Below are 13,685 nucleotides of genomic sequence, written 5' to 3' on the forward strand. Positions count from 1 at the left end.
AATATTATTTCTTTTATCATTTTTACAGTGAAAATGTTTGTAATCAAAAATATACACTTTGATTTCAGTTACAACACAGAATACAATATATATGAAAATGTAGAAAAATATCCAAAATATTTAATACATTTCAATTGGTATTCTATTGTTTAACAGTGTGAATAAAACTGTGATTAATGTTTTTAATCACGATTAATTATTTTGAGTTAATTGCATGACTTAACTGTGATTAATTGACAGCCCTGTTAGGAACACAGGAGTGGAAGAGACTTTCAGGTCATCCAGTCCAGTCCCCTGCTATCACAGGCAACTACATCATATAAGACAGTTAATTAATTTAGCAAGCTCCATCTGAAAACTACTTGTCGGGGACTCTAACCCGGACGGCACGGTTCGTTGTCTGACTGCAAAGAGACAGGCAATACCAGCAAGGTCCAAACACAAGCTCTTTATTGAGGAGTGCACACAACAATAGAGAGCGGCCCGTCTTCAGAGAGAACCAGCCACGATTACAATAACTAGTGAGGTTATAGACAGTTCCGTCGCGTCATAGAAATTTGCTTAAAACAACCCGACCCCGTTGATTAGTTAGAAACTTCTAATATCCACGCATATCTATCTTTCTTGACACTACAAACCATTCATGATGCCTCAGCAACTTCTTATCAGCTTTGTTGCCATGCACCAGAAACTAGGAGAAAGAGGGAGTTAAAAACATACAAAGAACAGAAATAGGGAGTGGAGGCAGTATGTCTCCTAATCTATCTTCTGAGCACATTGTTCTTAGCACACCTGGTACAGGAATGCAACTCCCCTTTTATCTCACTTTTTCAGCTTAAACAACTATGTCTTTGATTCTGCCCGGGGACTACCCAGAACCTCTGTTGGCCTAATTCTGGTTAGGTTGGCATAACTGCTCTACAATTTTCTTTTTGGGACTACTTAACTGTAGTTAAGTAGTTTGCCCACACTACTCCTATTGGAAAGCTGTTTCAGAACCTCACTCCTGTGATGGTTAGATACCTTTTTCTAATTTTCAACCTAAATTTATTCATGGACAATTTATATACATTGGTGAAAGTAACTTACAGGACTTACTGGTACTGCCGGAGTCCTGAAGGGGGCGTGGCCTCATCCGTAAAAGGCGTGGCCTCAACTGGAAGAGGCGGGGCCTTGGAAGCCGGTGCGGTCCGGCATGGCGTACTGGCTCTTGCCGGTACGCCGTGCCGTACTGTACCAGCTTACTTTCACCTCTGTTCTTGGGCCAACATTGTCCTTTAGCTTAAATAGTTTTTTTCTCTCCCTGATGTTTACCCCCTGATGTATTTGTATAGATCAATTATATCTCCTCCAGCCTTCAGCTGAAGAAGCCAAGTGTTTCCTCCCACAAAACAGGCTTGACTTGGAATAGGAGTTAAGATAATTGAAAAAACTGCATCTCATTTTTGCCTGTCAAGATAGGGCTCCTGGTAGCGGAGAAAGACTTGAAAACATCAACCCTAAAGGCTCAAGAAACAGAAGGCAAATACAAAGAATCCCCCACTTATTAGCTTAAATTCTCATGATTTCTAAACCAATCCCATTATTCTGGGAGGGGGCATGACTCATGGTTTTTGAGAACTTGGGGTTGGCGATGCTGGAGTAGCTTTCAGGCCGTTTTCCTTAGGCTAATACAGTTTCTTGAGGAGAATGCGACTTTACCATTGTGGCCGAGCAGCTCCCAAACCTGAGAGGCCCCAGAGATGCCCAGGGAGCCCAGGGCTGGCTGATCAGAGGCAGAGAACAGTGACAGAACCCTGGGCGCCAGGCAGGAGCCTTGCTCAGAACATACCACAGCCCCCAGCGGTCTTTTCTAACAAGCTCCCGGGGCTGCAGTCGGGGACAACGGGAGTCTCCTCAGCCCTGCCCATGGCCAGCCCCACCTTCACCTCCTCCCCACAGAGCACCCCGTCTCCCAGCCCCCGGGCGGAGACCAGAGCCCCCCAGACACGACCCCTGGCGCAGGGCGGGCAGGCTGTGCTGTGAGGGAGCGGGGCTCAAGGTAAGCCCCGGGGAACAGGAGGCGGCCGGGCAACGCGCATGCCCGTTTCAGCCAGGTCCTCTGCTGCCGCCATCCGGGTACTGACGGAGGGAGGGAGCAGGCGGCTGAGGGGGTTTCATTGTGCGTGCAGCTGCCGCGCTCACTCGCCCTAAAATGGCCGCCGCTGCCGCCGTCTCCTCTCCCGCCGCTACCGCAGCCCCGTCCGCGGGGCCAGCCCAGATGGAGAGCAAGAAGATCACCGACCTGCGGGTCATCGATCTGAAGTCGGAGCTGAAGCGGCGCAACCTGGACATCACCGGGGTGAAGACCGTGCTCATCTCCCGGCTCAAGCAGGTGAGAGGCCGGCGTAGGCCGCGCGGCCAGGCCGGGCCGGGCCATACTTTGCTCTCTGGTTTCGAGAGCCTGCTGGGGCCTTGCCCGGCTCTGAGCTCCGGCCGCGGGCGAACTGCTGCTGTTCACGGCGCTGCCCGCGGAGGGGTCTCTCCGCCCTTCGCCCACGAGGGCCGCCGCCGCCGCGCACCCCCTGAGGGGCTCCTCTGGCCACGCAGCCCTGGAGCCCGCCGCTTGCGGTTGGGGGTGGAGACTGGGAGTGGTGCCCGGGCCGCAGGTGCCCTGGGCTGGTGCTATCGGCCTGGTCTGAGCAGAAATCTGCATTTGGACATCGCCACAGCTTGTTTCATCTGCCAGCTCCCTTCCGAGGTAGGGGTAGCGGCTCCTGGGAGCCTCGTACTGCGGGATTGAGCCCAGCACACCCAGGCAGGCGCCTCTCCGGCCCTGGGCTCCCCCTGTAAAACAGCCTGGCCCTAACCCCACTTTTGCCATTGCTCAGAGTTGGCATAGATGGCTGACGCTATTTGCGTTGCTTGATAAGTTCAATGGTTATGTTGCCTCGGCACCCTTCTCTGTTGGCTCTGTACGGGGCCTATTTACAGCATAAGGCTGTCTGCTTTCTTCTCCCTTCTGACATCGACTGAGCATCTCAAGGTATGGCTGCCACGAAATTACGTGTGGCGAGTTGCCGGCCTGTGCAAATGCAGGAATATTCTTGTAATGGTATTTTCCTAGGGCTTTGATCTGGCCTAAATGATGTTGTCTTTACATTTAAATTGCCCTGTATAATTACGTTTTATGTGAGTAGTGTGTTGATCTGTGTTACATTTTGTAAAAATGTTACACTAATCACTTAGGCTGCTGCCCTTACCTAGATTTTCCTCTCCTCCTCAAGTCTTAAACATACTATCTAATCTGAATCCTTTAAGCAATATTTTGTATTTAGGAAGAACAAGTAATTAGGCTTTTTTGTATGTAAATTATCAACTTCTAGTTAAATTTCATAAAACATTTTGTCTTATTTAGGCTATTGAAGAAGAAGGAGGAGATCCAGATAATATTGAAATAACTGTTTCAGCTGATACACCTATCAAGAAGCCAACAAAAGGCAAAGGTTAAAACCTGTTAATGCAAATTATACTGTGAAAAATCTATTTACTTAAGGTTTTTAAAAGTTTAATTGTCAAATTAAAAATAAGTCTTCACCTGTTGTGAATACTGAGAAATAGTCCTTGTGGATATCTGCCCAAATTATGAGGACTTGTCCTTGATATACAGTTTTGTCCACTTGTATATAAATGTAGTCAAATAGGGTCTCCCTCCTCCCCCTGCCCCCCAAAAGAAACAACAACAAAAAAGCAAACTTGAGGACTGTCTGTCTCTCTCATATTTACAGGTATCTGCTACTTATTATTTTTTCTGGAAATGCTCAGCCTCTATTTAAGATTGTCACCCAACTTGAGAAAAGAAATAGTGTCATGTGATGGAGGTGACTGTACACCAAAAATAATAGTGGCTAGTCTAAAACTAAATTGCATGTCAATCTTAAACTGAAATATTCTTGCATAAAGAATTTTTTAATAAGTCTTATCTGTACTGCGTGGGATAAATGCAAAAAGAAACAGACTGGTGACTTGGTTTTGCTTCTAATAGTCAGTTTCACTTTCTCATGTGAAATTACTGCATTGTTAAGGAGGAAACAAAATTGTATGGAAGCTTGAAAATTTAGAAACCTTTCTACTGATCTTGTTACACAGGGCTGTGTATTTAGCAAAAAGTAAACTGAGACCTGAGTTGTTACTCCTGCTGCTACCACCAGTGTTTACCTCCTTCCTTCTTCAGCCCTCTAAATCATGAATGATACAGGCAAGTTGCATCTTAGGCGCATTTAACATGCGCAAATTCAGCTTTGCGTGGTCGGCAAAAACGGGGGGAAAAAAGAAAAACAACAATATAAAAACTGCATTTGAAGTGCGGGCGATTCTGCCTGCCATTGAACTCAATGAGTGTTTCACTATACGCGGTATTCCCTTTACACACTAACCGCGGAACGGAACCCCCGCGTAAGATGAGACTTGCCTGTATACACATCACTATATTGAATTAGCCTCTGACAAGGTCCCTCTTGGATAGTCTAGATCTCCACCCTGTTACTCTGCCTTCTGAGACTATTACTGTGTGGGGCAAGTCTTTGAAAACTGCTAGTTAAGATGTGGCTTCTAGCTTTTCTATAGAGTTAAATTGTGGGTTTACCTATAGAATATGAATCCTTCCTTTTTTTCAAAAAGATGCCATCTGTTTTAAGACAAGTTCTCACTTTCTCCTCTCACCCACTCTGAAAAAAATTATGGGAATTGATTATAATGGGATACTTACTTGATTCACATTTGTTTCTGTTAACAAAGATCCTTTGATAGAACCTGAATATAATTCACACTTCATATTTAAATTTTATAACATTACAAACACAGTGCTAGGCTGACTGCATTGAAGAATTATACTCTTACCATATTCCGATATGTTCATCTTCTAAAGTGAATGTCCTGGAGGAATGTATTCATTTGTCAATACGATCTGTCATATTTTCCCAGTCTTGGCTTTTCAGAACAACCAGATTTTACCTTTTTTGGTTACTTGGTTAGGATTATATGCATTCATTTAACCACATGATGTTGGTCTCCCCTCCTGCTTGTTTCTCTCTTCCACTATAGAGATTTAACTTTTCTGCTAAAATGCTATTACTTTAATCTCTTATAAACCTAACAGTTTCCTCCAGTTAGAAAGACTAGCACTTGAAAAACACATTGGTCAGCTTGTCCCACGAAGTTTTCCCTGGTAAGCAGGGGAATTTAAGCCATTATTTTCTTCGGAAACTGAGCTTCCTTTAAGACTTAAAGTATGCCGCCATAACCTGTAGTGTAGACATAATTTATGTCATTCAGGCATCTGAATAATCCACCCCCAACCAACATAAATTACAGCGACATGAGAGCCGGTGTGGACAGTGCTATGGATGGCACTCTCCTGTCGGCATAGAGCATCTTCGCCAGACATGTAGCTGCGCCGCTGTATGTGTAGTCAAGCCCTAAGACTCTAGCCATTCTGGTTTCAAAAACAGTCCTCCAATGTGAACAGATACAGTTTTCCCTCCCTGATGGACTTTGCTAACAAACTGCTGTAGTGATCTTTCTGCTGCTCATAGCTTTCTCCAAGCAGCTGTAGGGTGAAGCTAATAAGTATCTAGCAGGTTTTACTGATGCTATTCGGAACTTTATGGTAGGGACAATTTTACTGCTCCCTGATCTTAATACAGCCACTGCTGGGGTGGGGGAAAGCTATGAACAGCAGGGGCTGCCACTGAAATTGTAAGGGAAGTAGTAGATCCATTAGAAAGACGCTGGAGGAAGGATAAGATAGAGGAGAGCCTTCTTTGGAACATCTGTGAAAGGGGAGACTAAAGCTTTTTCCATTCAAGTAGCAACTTCAAACTTTTCAGACAGCAAATCAGTTGAGGCTTTCAAAATTTTAAAAAAAGCTAATAGGCGTCTATGGTTTCAGGCCAAGATAAAACTGAGTGCTAAATAGAACTTGCTTGAATAACTTCTGTTGTGCCTCTTCACTCCTGGATTTAATAGCTAATTCCTCTTGTGTGCAGGCACTTCTTTATTTAAAAAAAAAAAAATGCTTCCTTACTCTCCTGTAACCAAAATGTTGTTCTGGCCACATGTGAAGATCCTAATAACTTAGATGTCAAGGTCAGATGTAATAGCTCACCTACAAGGAATTATGTAATATTTTCTGTGAAACATTATTAGATGTGATCATTCTCCTGGAGCATTTGTAACCCAAATGCTGCAGCTTTGCGCTAATGCTGGGGAACTTGAGATTGAAACATTTTGTCTATAGCATAAAATAAAACGGGATGAATGAGAAGTAAACATTAAAACAAGTTTTTATACCAAGATGCTAATGCAAGGACACTAGTTTGTTAAACTATGTTTAAGCAAGACCCATTGGTCTCACATGACAAACTTCCTTTCTTGTCTAATTTCAGGCCATAATTCCAGTTTAAAGTCAGTGTATATTGGTGGAAGTAACATGCATCTGCCTGTAGTTATCTGACCCTGTTATCACCTGAATGAATTTGGTTCCTTTACTATCCAACCCCATTGTATCACTAAAAGATGTATATGTACTAGCACATGCTATAGTACTGTTGTCTTATTCCTCCATACTACATAGCCTTCATGTCCCTAAATTATATAGTGTCCTCCGAATGTCAGTTTTTCAAAAATAATACTAAAAGATGAGGCACATCTCTACCCCCAAAAAACCCCATAGTTTTCCTGACTATTAATGACATCCACCAACACAGAATTGTGTAATCAAAATTTATTCCACAACCTTTTGTCTGTCAAACATGCTACTTGTCTTCAGTACAAAAACTGTACACAATACTGCTGTGTAGTAAAACCATAAAATCTTATCCAAGAGAGAGAGACATTTGAAGTGACTTCCACAGTCATGCCACTTGTTCCATCAAATTTCTTGGTATAAACCCAGCTATCTGTATTCACATACATTTCTGTGCCACTACTCCCTGGTTACCTATATCTCTGTCTGATAGTTTTCAATAGGCATCTGACTCTCCACAAGAAAACTGATTGCTCATTTGTTTTATACTAGATAATCTTCCACCACCATTTAACTCGGTTTTCTTTGGAACACTCCTAAATACCTCAGCCTATTAGTGTGATCTTAGCTCTGTCCCCATTTTTTTTTTGTTATTGGGCACTGTCCTGCAGTATTCACTCACCATGGATGGTGCCTCTTCCAGGGCTGAGGCCTCCCTTTGAAGTCTCTCAACCCATTGTCCTCCTCCTCACTCTGTGGGCCCACTCTTGTTCCAGGAGCTGCATCTTCCTCTTCTGATTTGGCCCTCCAGTCATGTCACTGTATGATTTCCTCTTCTGGGGTATAGAGTCTCACTGGACCTGCTATCCAGACAATGCCACTCTCAATGGCTGGTAGGAGAACCTGGGCCTACACACTATTCTGGGTTCCAGCAGAGAGACCCTGTAATATGCAGCCAAGGTCTGGTCAGTCCCCAGTCTTGCTGCTTGCTCTCTATGGACTGCTTCCTACTCCACTTCCCACATTCTTTCTCCTCTACCCTTTTCTCTCCTGAGGGCTTGTCTACACTTAAGCGCTGCAGTGGCGCAGCTGCATCACTGTAGCACTTAGTGAAGAAGCTACCTATGCCAATGGAAGATCTTCTCCCATTGGTGTAGAGCTCTACCTCCCTGATGGGGAAGTCCTCCTATCAAAATAATGCTATCTACACCAGGGTTTAGATCTGTATCACCGTCACTTTGGGGTGTGGATTTTCCAAACCCATGAGCTGCATAGTTATAACGACATAAAGTTTGGAGAGTAGACCAAGCCATACTATACTTTTTCCTCAGGACCAGTGTCTTACTCATTCCGTGGGTTCCCTCCTTCCCTCTCTAATGAACAGAGGAAGGCTGCAAGTTTCCTTACTGAAGCCCTTTCTATTGTCAATTTCTAGGCTTTATACTAGCCCAGCCCATGCCTGCTCAGCTGAGCTTCATCTTCCAATCGGGTTGCTTTGCCAGCCTAAGCTCCTCAAGCTCCTATCATGCTAACTGTCCCTGTCTCAGTTTTCTTAACCCTATCAGGGCTGATGTGGGATGAACACCCTGTCTTGAAAGCATTTATATTTATAAGGTCTCTGTGGGCAACACACAGTCTTATCAGTGTTTCTGAAATGTTATGCCACACTGTGAGCTGGCCCACGTATAGACTAATCAAGGCCTCTAGTTCAATTAGCAAGCCCTTAGGGGAGACCAATGATTCTGAAATGCTTCAAAGAAGGTAAAAATGGCATTAGGTACTCTGTTCTCTGCTCACACAAATGACTTGAGTTAATCTTGAAGTTAGTTTTGAATTTCCTATGACACTATATGGAATATGGGTGACCATTTATTATAATATGGATAGCAATATCACAAAATTGCAATGAATCTTACAAGATATGCCATATAAGATATCAGTGGAAAAGTTGATTGACTACATATAAACTTAATTATATTTAGTCAGTCATCTTCGTACTGTGAGTTATAAATATATGTGGCATATTTTTATATCAAATTTGTGCTGTGTTTTTGGGTGACACCCCGGGACAGATTGGCATCAGAACTATCCAGCCTGCTTAATAACCTATTAAAGGCAATCAGCTATACAATTAACCTATTGAGAGAAGACAGGGACTACACCTGGTACCAGTCAGCAGGACATGTAGGGACATGCCTGTAGACAGGGGACTCCCAAATGCTTTTCCATGCCCATGTGCATAGGTTTGTGTTTTAGGACAAAGGAAGTACAAGCCATGTGGCAAAGGATGTAAAAAGGCAACTGCATGTTTTCCGTTTTGTCTTCAGTCCTGCTTCTTACCTCTGGAGTAACTTCTCTACAAATTAACACATTACAACAAAGGACATCCAAGCTTTGGATGTGTTCCATAAGGACTCTACAAGCCAGCAAACTCATCAATGCTGCTAAGAACCTGATACATACATAAGACTTCAGAGTCCATATATCTGATTGCTTTACTGTTTAACAACTTTCTTTTTTTGTTCTTTTCTTTTTATAATAAAACCTTTAGTTTTAGATGCTAAGGGATTGGCTGGCAGCCTAGTATTTTGGGTAAGATCCAAGTATTGATCTGGTAAAGTGGCTGGCCCTTTGGGGATGAGAAGAACACTTTATATAGTGAGCAGAATTATAAATAAGTCCTCACCTTACTGGACCTATGTGCTGATTGGGAGCCAGAGAACTGGAATGCGATAAAGGGGGGCTGTGTGATTTTTCTTTTTCAGCTTCTTGATAACCAGTGTGGTGGGTCAGGAGCACCGTTTGTGACTGGTTGGTGAATCTAACTTCAGTGTTAACCACCAGTTTTGGGAGAAGCTGCTCTCCTTTTGCTGCCTGCCCTGTCCTTGGCATTTTGAGCGTTAGCTTTCCTAGGCACCACAGGTCACATTGCCAGCTAAGTCTTTCCCTTGATATTAGTTCTATATTAGTAAATCTTCATGCTGCCGTTCTTCCCAAATTGCTGCTACAATTGTGCTGAGTAGAACAACCCCAGAAGAAGTTAGTTTGAACTCATCACCAGACATAAAGCAAACTGAGGTTACCCTTTTCAGTGTTGAGCTGTTTTTATAAAAAAAGATGACGTCTCCAGTGCTCGGCACTAGATTCAAAATCATAACTGTGGTCTGCTGTCTCAAATATACCCAGTTATAAGAATAATCACCAAAGCTGTTCATGATGCCCCTAAGCTTATATAGAATGTTTATGCTTAACAGACTCATCATTTGGCAGATTCCTTTAAGCAGTTTATTCAGTTACAGTTTGCAGGCATCTGGGTATTGCATGGCTGGCTTCACCAGTTAAGTTGTATTCACAGATTTTATAGCATTCCAGTCAACAGCAACCATTGACACTGTTATCCCTCATGAGACTTGTGAGGAGGCATCCTTACCTGAAGTAAAATAGTAATGAACTACCTTTTTTGAGAAAGGGATTGGCAATATGTACAGATGCAAAGAGTATGTACCTCCAAACTCTAGACATCTCCATTGCTTAACTCCTTCTAAGTATATTACCACAAACCAAAGACTTATTTTTCTAATAGTTTTTCATGTGCTTTTTGTTAACATTAGCTATTAAATACCCTTTAAACAGATCAAATATATTCACTTTAAGCAATCTACCTGAAACTACAATAAAAAGAGTATTTTCGATATTTGTCTGCAAACTCTATAAACCTATTCTCTGTCAAATTTCAATATAGTAATTGATCATTTCTGACTTGGCTCAGTTTTTTTCTTAATTTAGAGTATTGACAGTGGCATACTGGAGAAGGTATAATAAATTTTAAAATGTGTTCAAAATGTACCATATAGATGCGCAAAAATAGGAAAGTGTTAACTTTTATGTCAAGTTAATCTTATTTAGGCAAATAGTGACAATGAAGTCAAGTGAGGGTTGCAGGATCAGGGCCATAATAATTAAATACTATTGTGAAGTATTTTTTTGTAAAAGAACAATCTTTTTGGGAAAGGGGCCACCTTTATTGAATGTGGTGCCTACCAAAACTGGCCTGATTGGGTCTGCTAGCTGCTACTGCAGGGTAAATAATAAATACAATAATCACATTTCTCACCTTTTTTCCTTAAACACTAAAGGTTCTAAAACTCTGCATATTTGCGCATCAGATATAATTTGGCCACTACATAACTAGTGCTTGATTTGTTAGCAAAACTTTACGTTTAACACCCACTCATATCATATTTTAGTTAATTAAATATCCTTTTTCTCATAATCCACTAGACCCTTAGGCGGTCTGAATCATCATTTGTGTAAAGGGTTGTGAATGAGTAAGACAAGCAGAATAGTTACCTGGATCATGTAAATGAATTAGGAATTAAATCTGCTTCCTGATAGCATTAAACTGGCAATTAACTGTGTTATGAATCCTTTGCCCCAGTCCCAGCTAGGGGGAGTGGTAGAGTTCAGGCAGGAAAATACCCATGCTTTAAGCCAATAGAGCTTTTTACAACATCGGGCAGTTTAAATCAATAGCAGTGCTATCCGGGTTATGTATGTGTCTAAAGTAGTGCCTTTCTCCCAAAGTATAACTGATACAGTATTGCATTCCAGACAACTTGTATTGATTGCTTAAGTTCAGGCACCCAGATTTGTGGCAGGCTCTGTTAGCAACACTGGTGTTTCAACAGGTGTGTGTTGGATGACTTGGAAGTAGGAACTTCTTTTCTGTGTGTTGCCACCTTGCTTTGCTTCATAGGCACTACCAGGTGTTCTCTAGCGACAGTAACATATGTGCCTTTTAACCCCAGGTATTGGTCCCTTAGATGATGCTGATCTTGCATAACAGTTGTTCTCTTGCTGAAAAATGGGCACACTGTACAACGTTGGCCTTGCTCACCTGTGGATGGACCAGTAGTAATCTAGTTCATTTACATTAGCACCATTGATTATTACTGAACACTTCAGTCGCTGAAGACCCCTTTTTGTCAAGATATACTGTCCATATTAGAGCCATGTTGCATTAACGTTAGAGAACTATCTGCATCAGCACCTTTAAGTAGTAATTGCACTGAACTAAGTTGTATTGATACTTTTCTGAAGGGGTAAGGGCATCATAGTTTTGCTTGAAGATGACTGTCTTTTCTCATACTTAGAACACTCTTGTAACATCAAGGAATAAATGTGGGCTTGCTTTTATGGCAATGTCTTAAGGTGGATTGCAAGTATTTGATCATCATGGAGAGAGAGACTTGGAGTAACAGCAAGTGTCCTCCCTTCTGGTCTAGGCTATACCAAAAAATAAAAGAGAAATTTCATTCTGATGCTCCCATTCATTTAGCTTCTGATGAGGACACTTTCAGAAATCCGTCTTTCAAGAAAGATGCCTTTGAGTGCCATAATGTCTGAGGACTTTCATGTTGGGGGGGAAGGGCACCCCTCCCCCCCCCCAGTGGTTCTAGTTAATTTTTCCTGCACAAGGCAAGCAGATGAATTTTAGGAACACCCTTTGAAGAGTCTAGAGACTGACAGCTATTCAATTAAATAAGCCTTTGCTGGACACCTGTAGCATCAAGAACACTTGCCTCATGAGCATAGTGTATATGTTTATCTGGATACCGGTGCAGGAGAAGTTCAAGGATCCAAGGTAGAACATGGAGAAGCCCTGTGAAGGCCAACAAAGCATTCAATTAGATGACTGATTTTTTTGTTTTGTTTTGTTTTAAAGAAGCAAATTGTGAAGCCAAAAAGACAAGTACAAAAGTCACTGTTCAGTAATACTACATTTATTTACATTTAATTCATTTATCCTTTGTTTATGTGGACTATAAGATTGTTGGAACGTACCTGAATATAGCCGCTACTAGAGCGATACAAATTGCCCAATTTTATAAAAAAAAAAAAATACAATTCTAAAACAGTCTAGATTAGACTCATGTTTCCAAGATCTGAGGATTCCATGGAGTGGAATGGATCTTTCTGTTGTGAAGTCACTCACCACGTAAGGAAGACTAGCTTCTTAAAACATGCCTTTTGATTATAATTTTTCGTTGCCATTTGTAACTTGCTAATTTCATGGTATTGCACTCCAAATATAAAGCAGCAATGCTAAACATGGCAAAAGGATGCCTTTTTAATTCAAATCTGAATTGATATAAAAATGCATTTATAAAAACTAGTTCGGGCATTTACTTGTATCTTACTCATGTAACTAATGAGAGAGAACAGTCAATATATGCCCTGTTTGGTCAGGAAGTTTTGCAAGTTTTGAAGTACTGTTTAGAACTTGCCTCTTAGAAGACTTAAAAGAAGAAAAAGAAGTTGATCTTTCTCCAAGAGACAAACATGCTTATTACGTGGATGTGGGGCTGTTTGTGCTAAGGAGTGGTGAACTTTAATTGTCTAGATATATGGTCCATTCACTGGACGAAGGAGGACGGTGAAAAATTGAAGAGCAAATTATTGTGTTTCCAGTATCAAATACACTAAGTAACAAAAAGCCTCTATTGGCGAAGTTCAGTTATCATAATTGCCCATGTCATCCCAGCTGCATCTGGCCATGGATTCCAGCAGAAACCCAGTTGCACCAATTCTGATCAGAATGTGCATTTTTATCTTTTCTAAGAGGTTACTCACAGGTTGATTCTTGGGATTAAGTTGTTCAGTGTCTTTTATTCATGGAATTATTTGAAGTGCACAACATCTGGGTTACTCATCTAGAAAGGAACAGAGGGTCCTGTGGCACCTTTGAGACTAACAGAAGTATTGGGAGCATAAGCTTTCGTGGGTAAGAACCTCACTTCTTCAGATGCGAGACAACAATCATATATAGTCTTGGGCTCCTATTGGTTTCATCATTGTTTCTGGAAATGGATCATGAATGTACATTTTTCAGCTAGCAGGAGATTGCACCCATTCCTCTCAGAGGAGGGTCTAGCCACAGGATGGGCTGTTACCCGAAATTGGGCCAGCTGTTCCGTGCTGTTCTGCGTTGTACTAGCTGGAGCTTCCACATGTCCTGCAAAGTCATCCTCAGGCAGTGTGCGCTGCAGTGGCCCTGTTGTAGGAGCAGCAGTGATTTGTATGTTCTGTATAACCTGTATGCTCAAAAGGTCTGTTACATTCCCCCGCCCCCCCTTGTCTCCTCTCCCTCTTTGAATACCTGTGAAGTGGCTTTCCCCCT

At 42.1% G+C, this 13,685-nt stretch overlaps 1 protein-coding gene across 2 annotated transcripts in view; it reads left to right on the forward strand.

Annotated features, from left to right (window-relative positions):
* The first annotated feature begins 2,132 nt into the window (after nt 1-2,132).
* The window catches only part of SLTM (SAFB like transcription modulator), a 31,978-nt gene continuing 20,425 nt past the window's right edge, over nt 2,133-13,685 (forward strand). The window contains exons 1-2 of one of the 2 annotated variants that reach the window (XM_034783005.1): nt 2,133-2,374; nt 3,398-3,485. In XM_034783005.1, the coding sequence (XP_034638896.1) occupies nt 2,195-2,374; nt 3,398-3,485 (268 nt within the window). In that variant the 5' untranslated portion in view covers nt 2,133-2,194. The remainder of the gene's footprint in view (nt 2,375-3,397; nt 3,486-13,685) is intronic. The other variant, XM_034783004.1, reaches the window with a different exon arrangement.

This window comes from Trachemys scripta, chromosome 10 (assembly GCF_013100865.1).
Source record: "Trachemys scripta elegans isolate TJP31775 chromosome 10, CAS_Tse_1.0, whole genome shotgun sequence".
Classification (NCBI taxonomy): Eukaryota; Metazoa; Chordata; order Testudines; family Emydidae; genus Trachemys; species Trachemys scripta.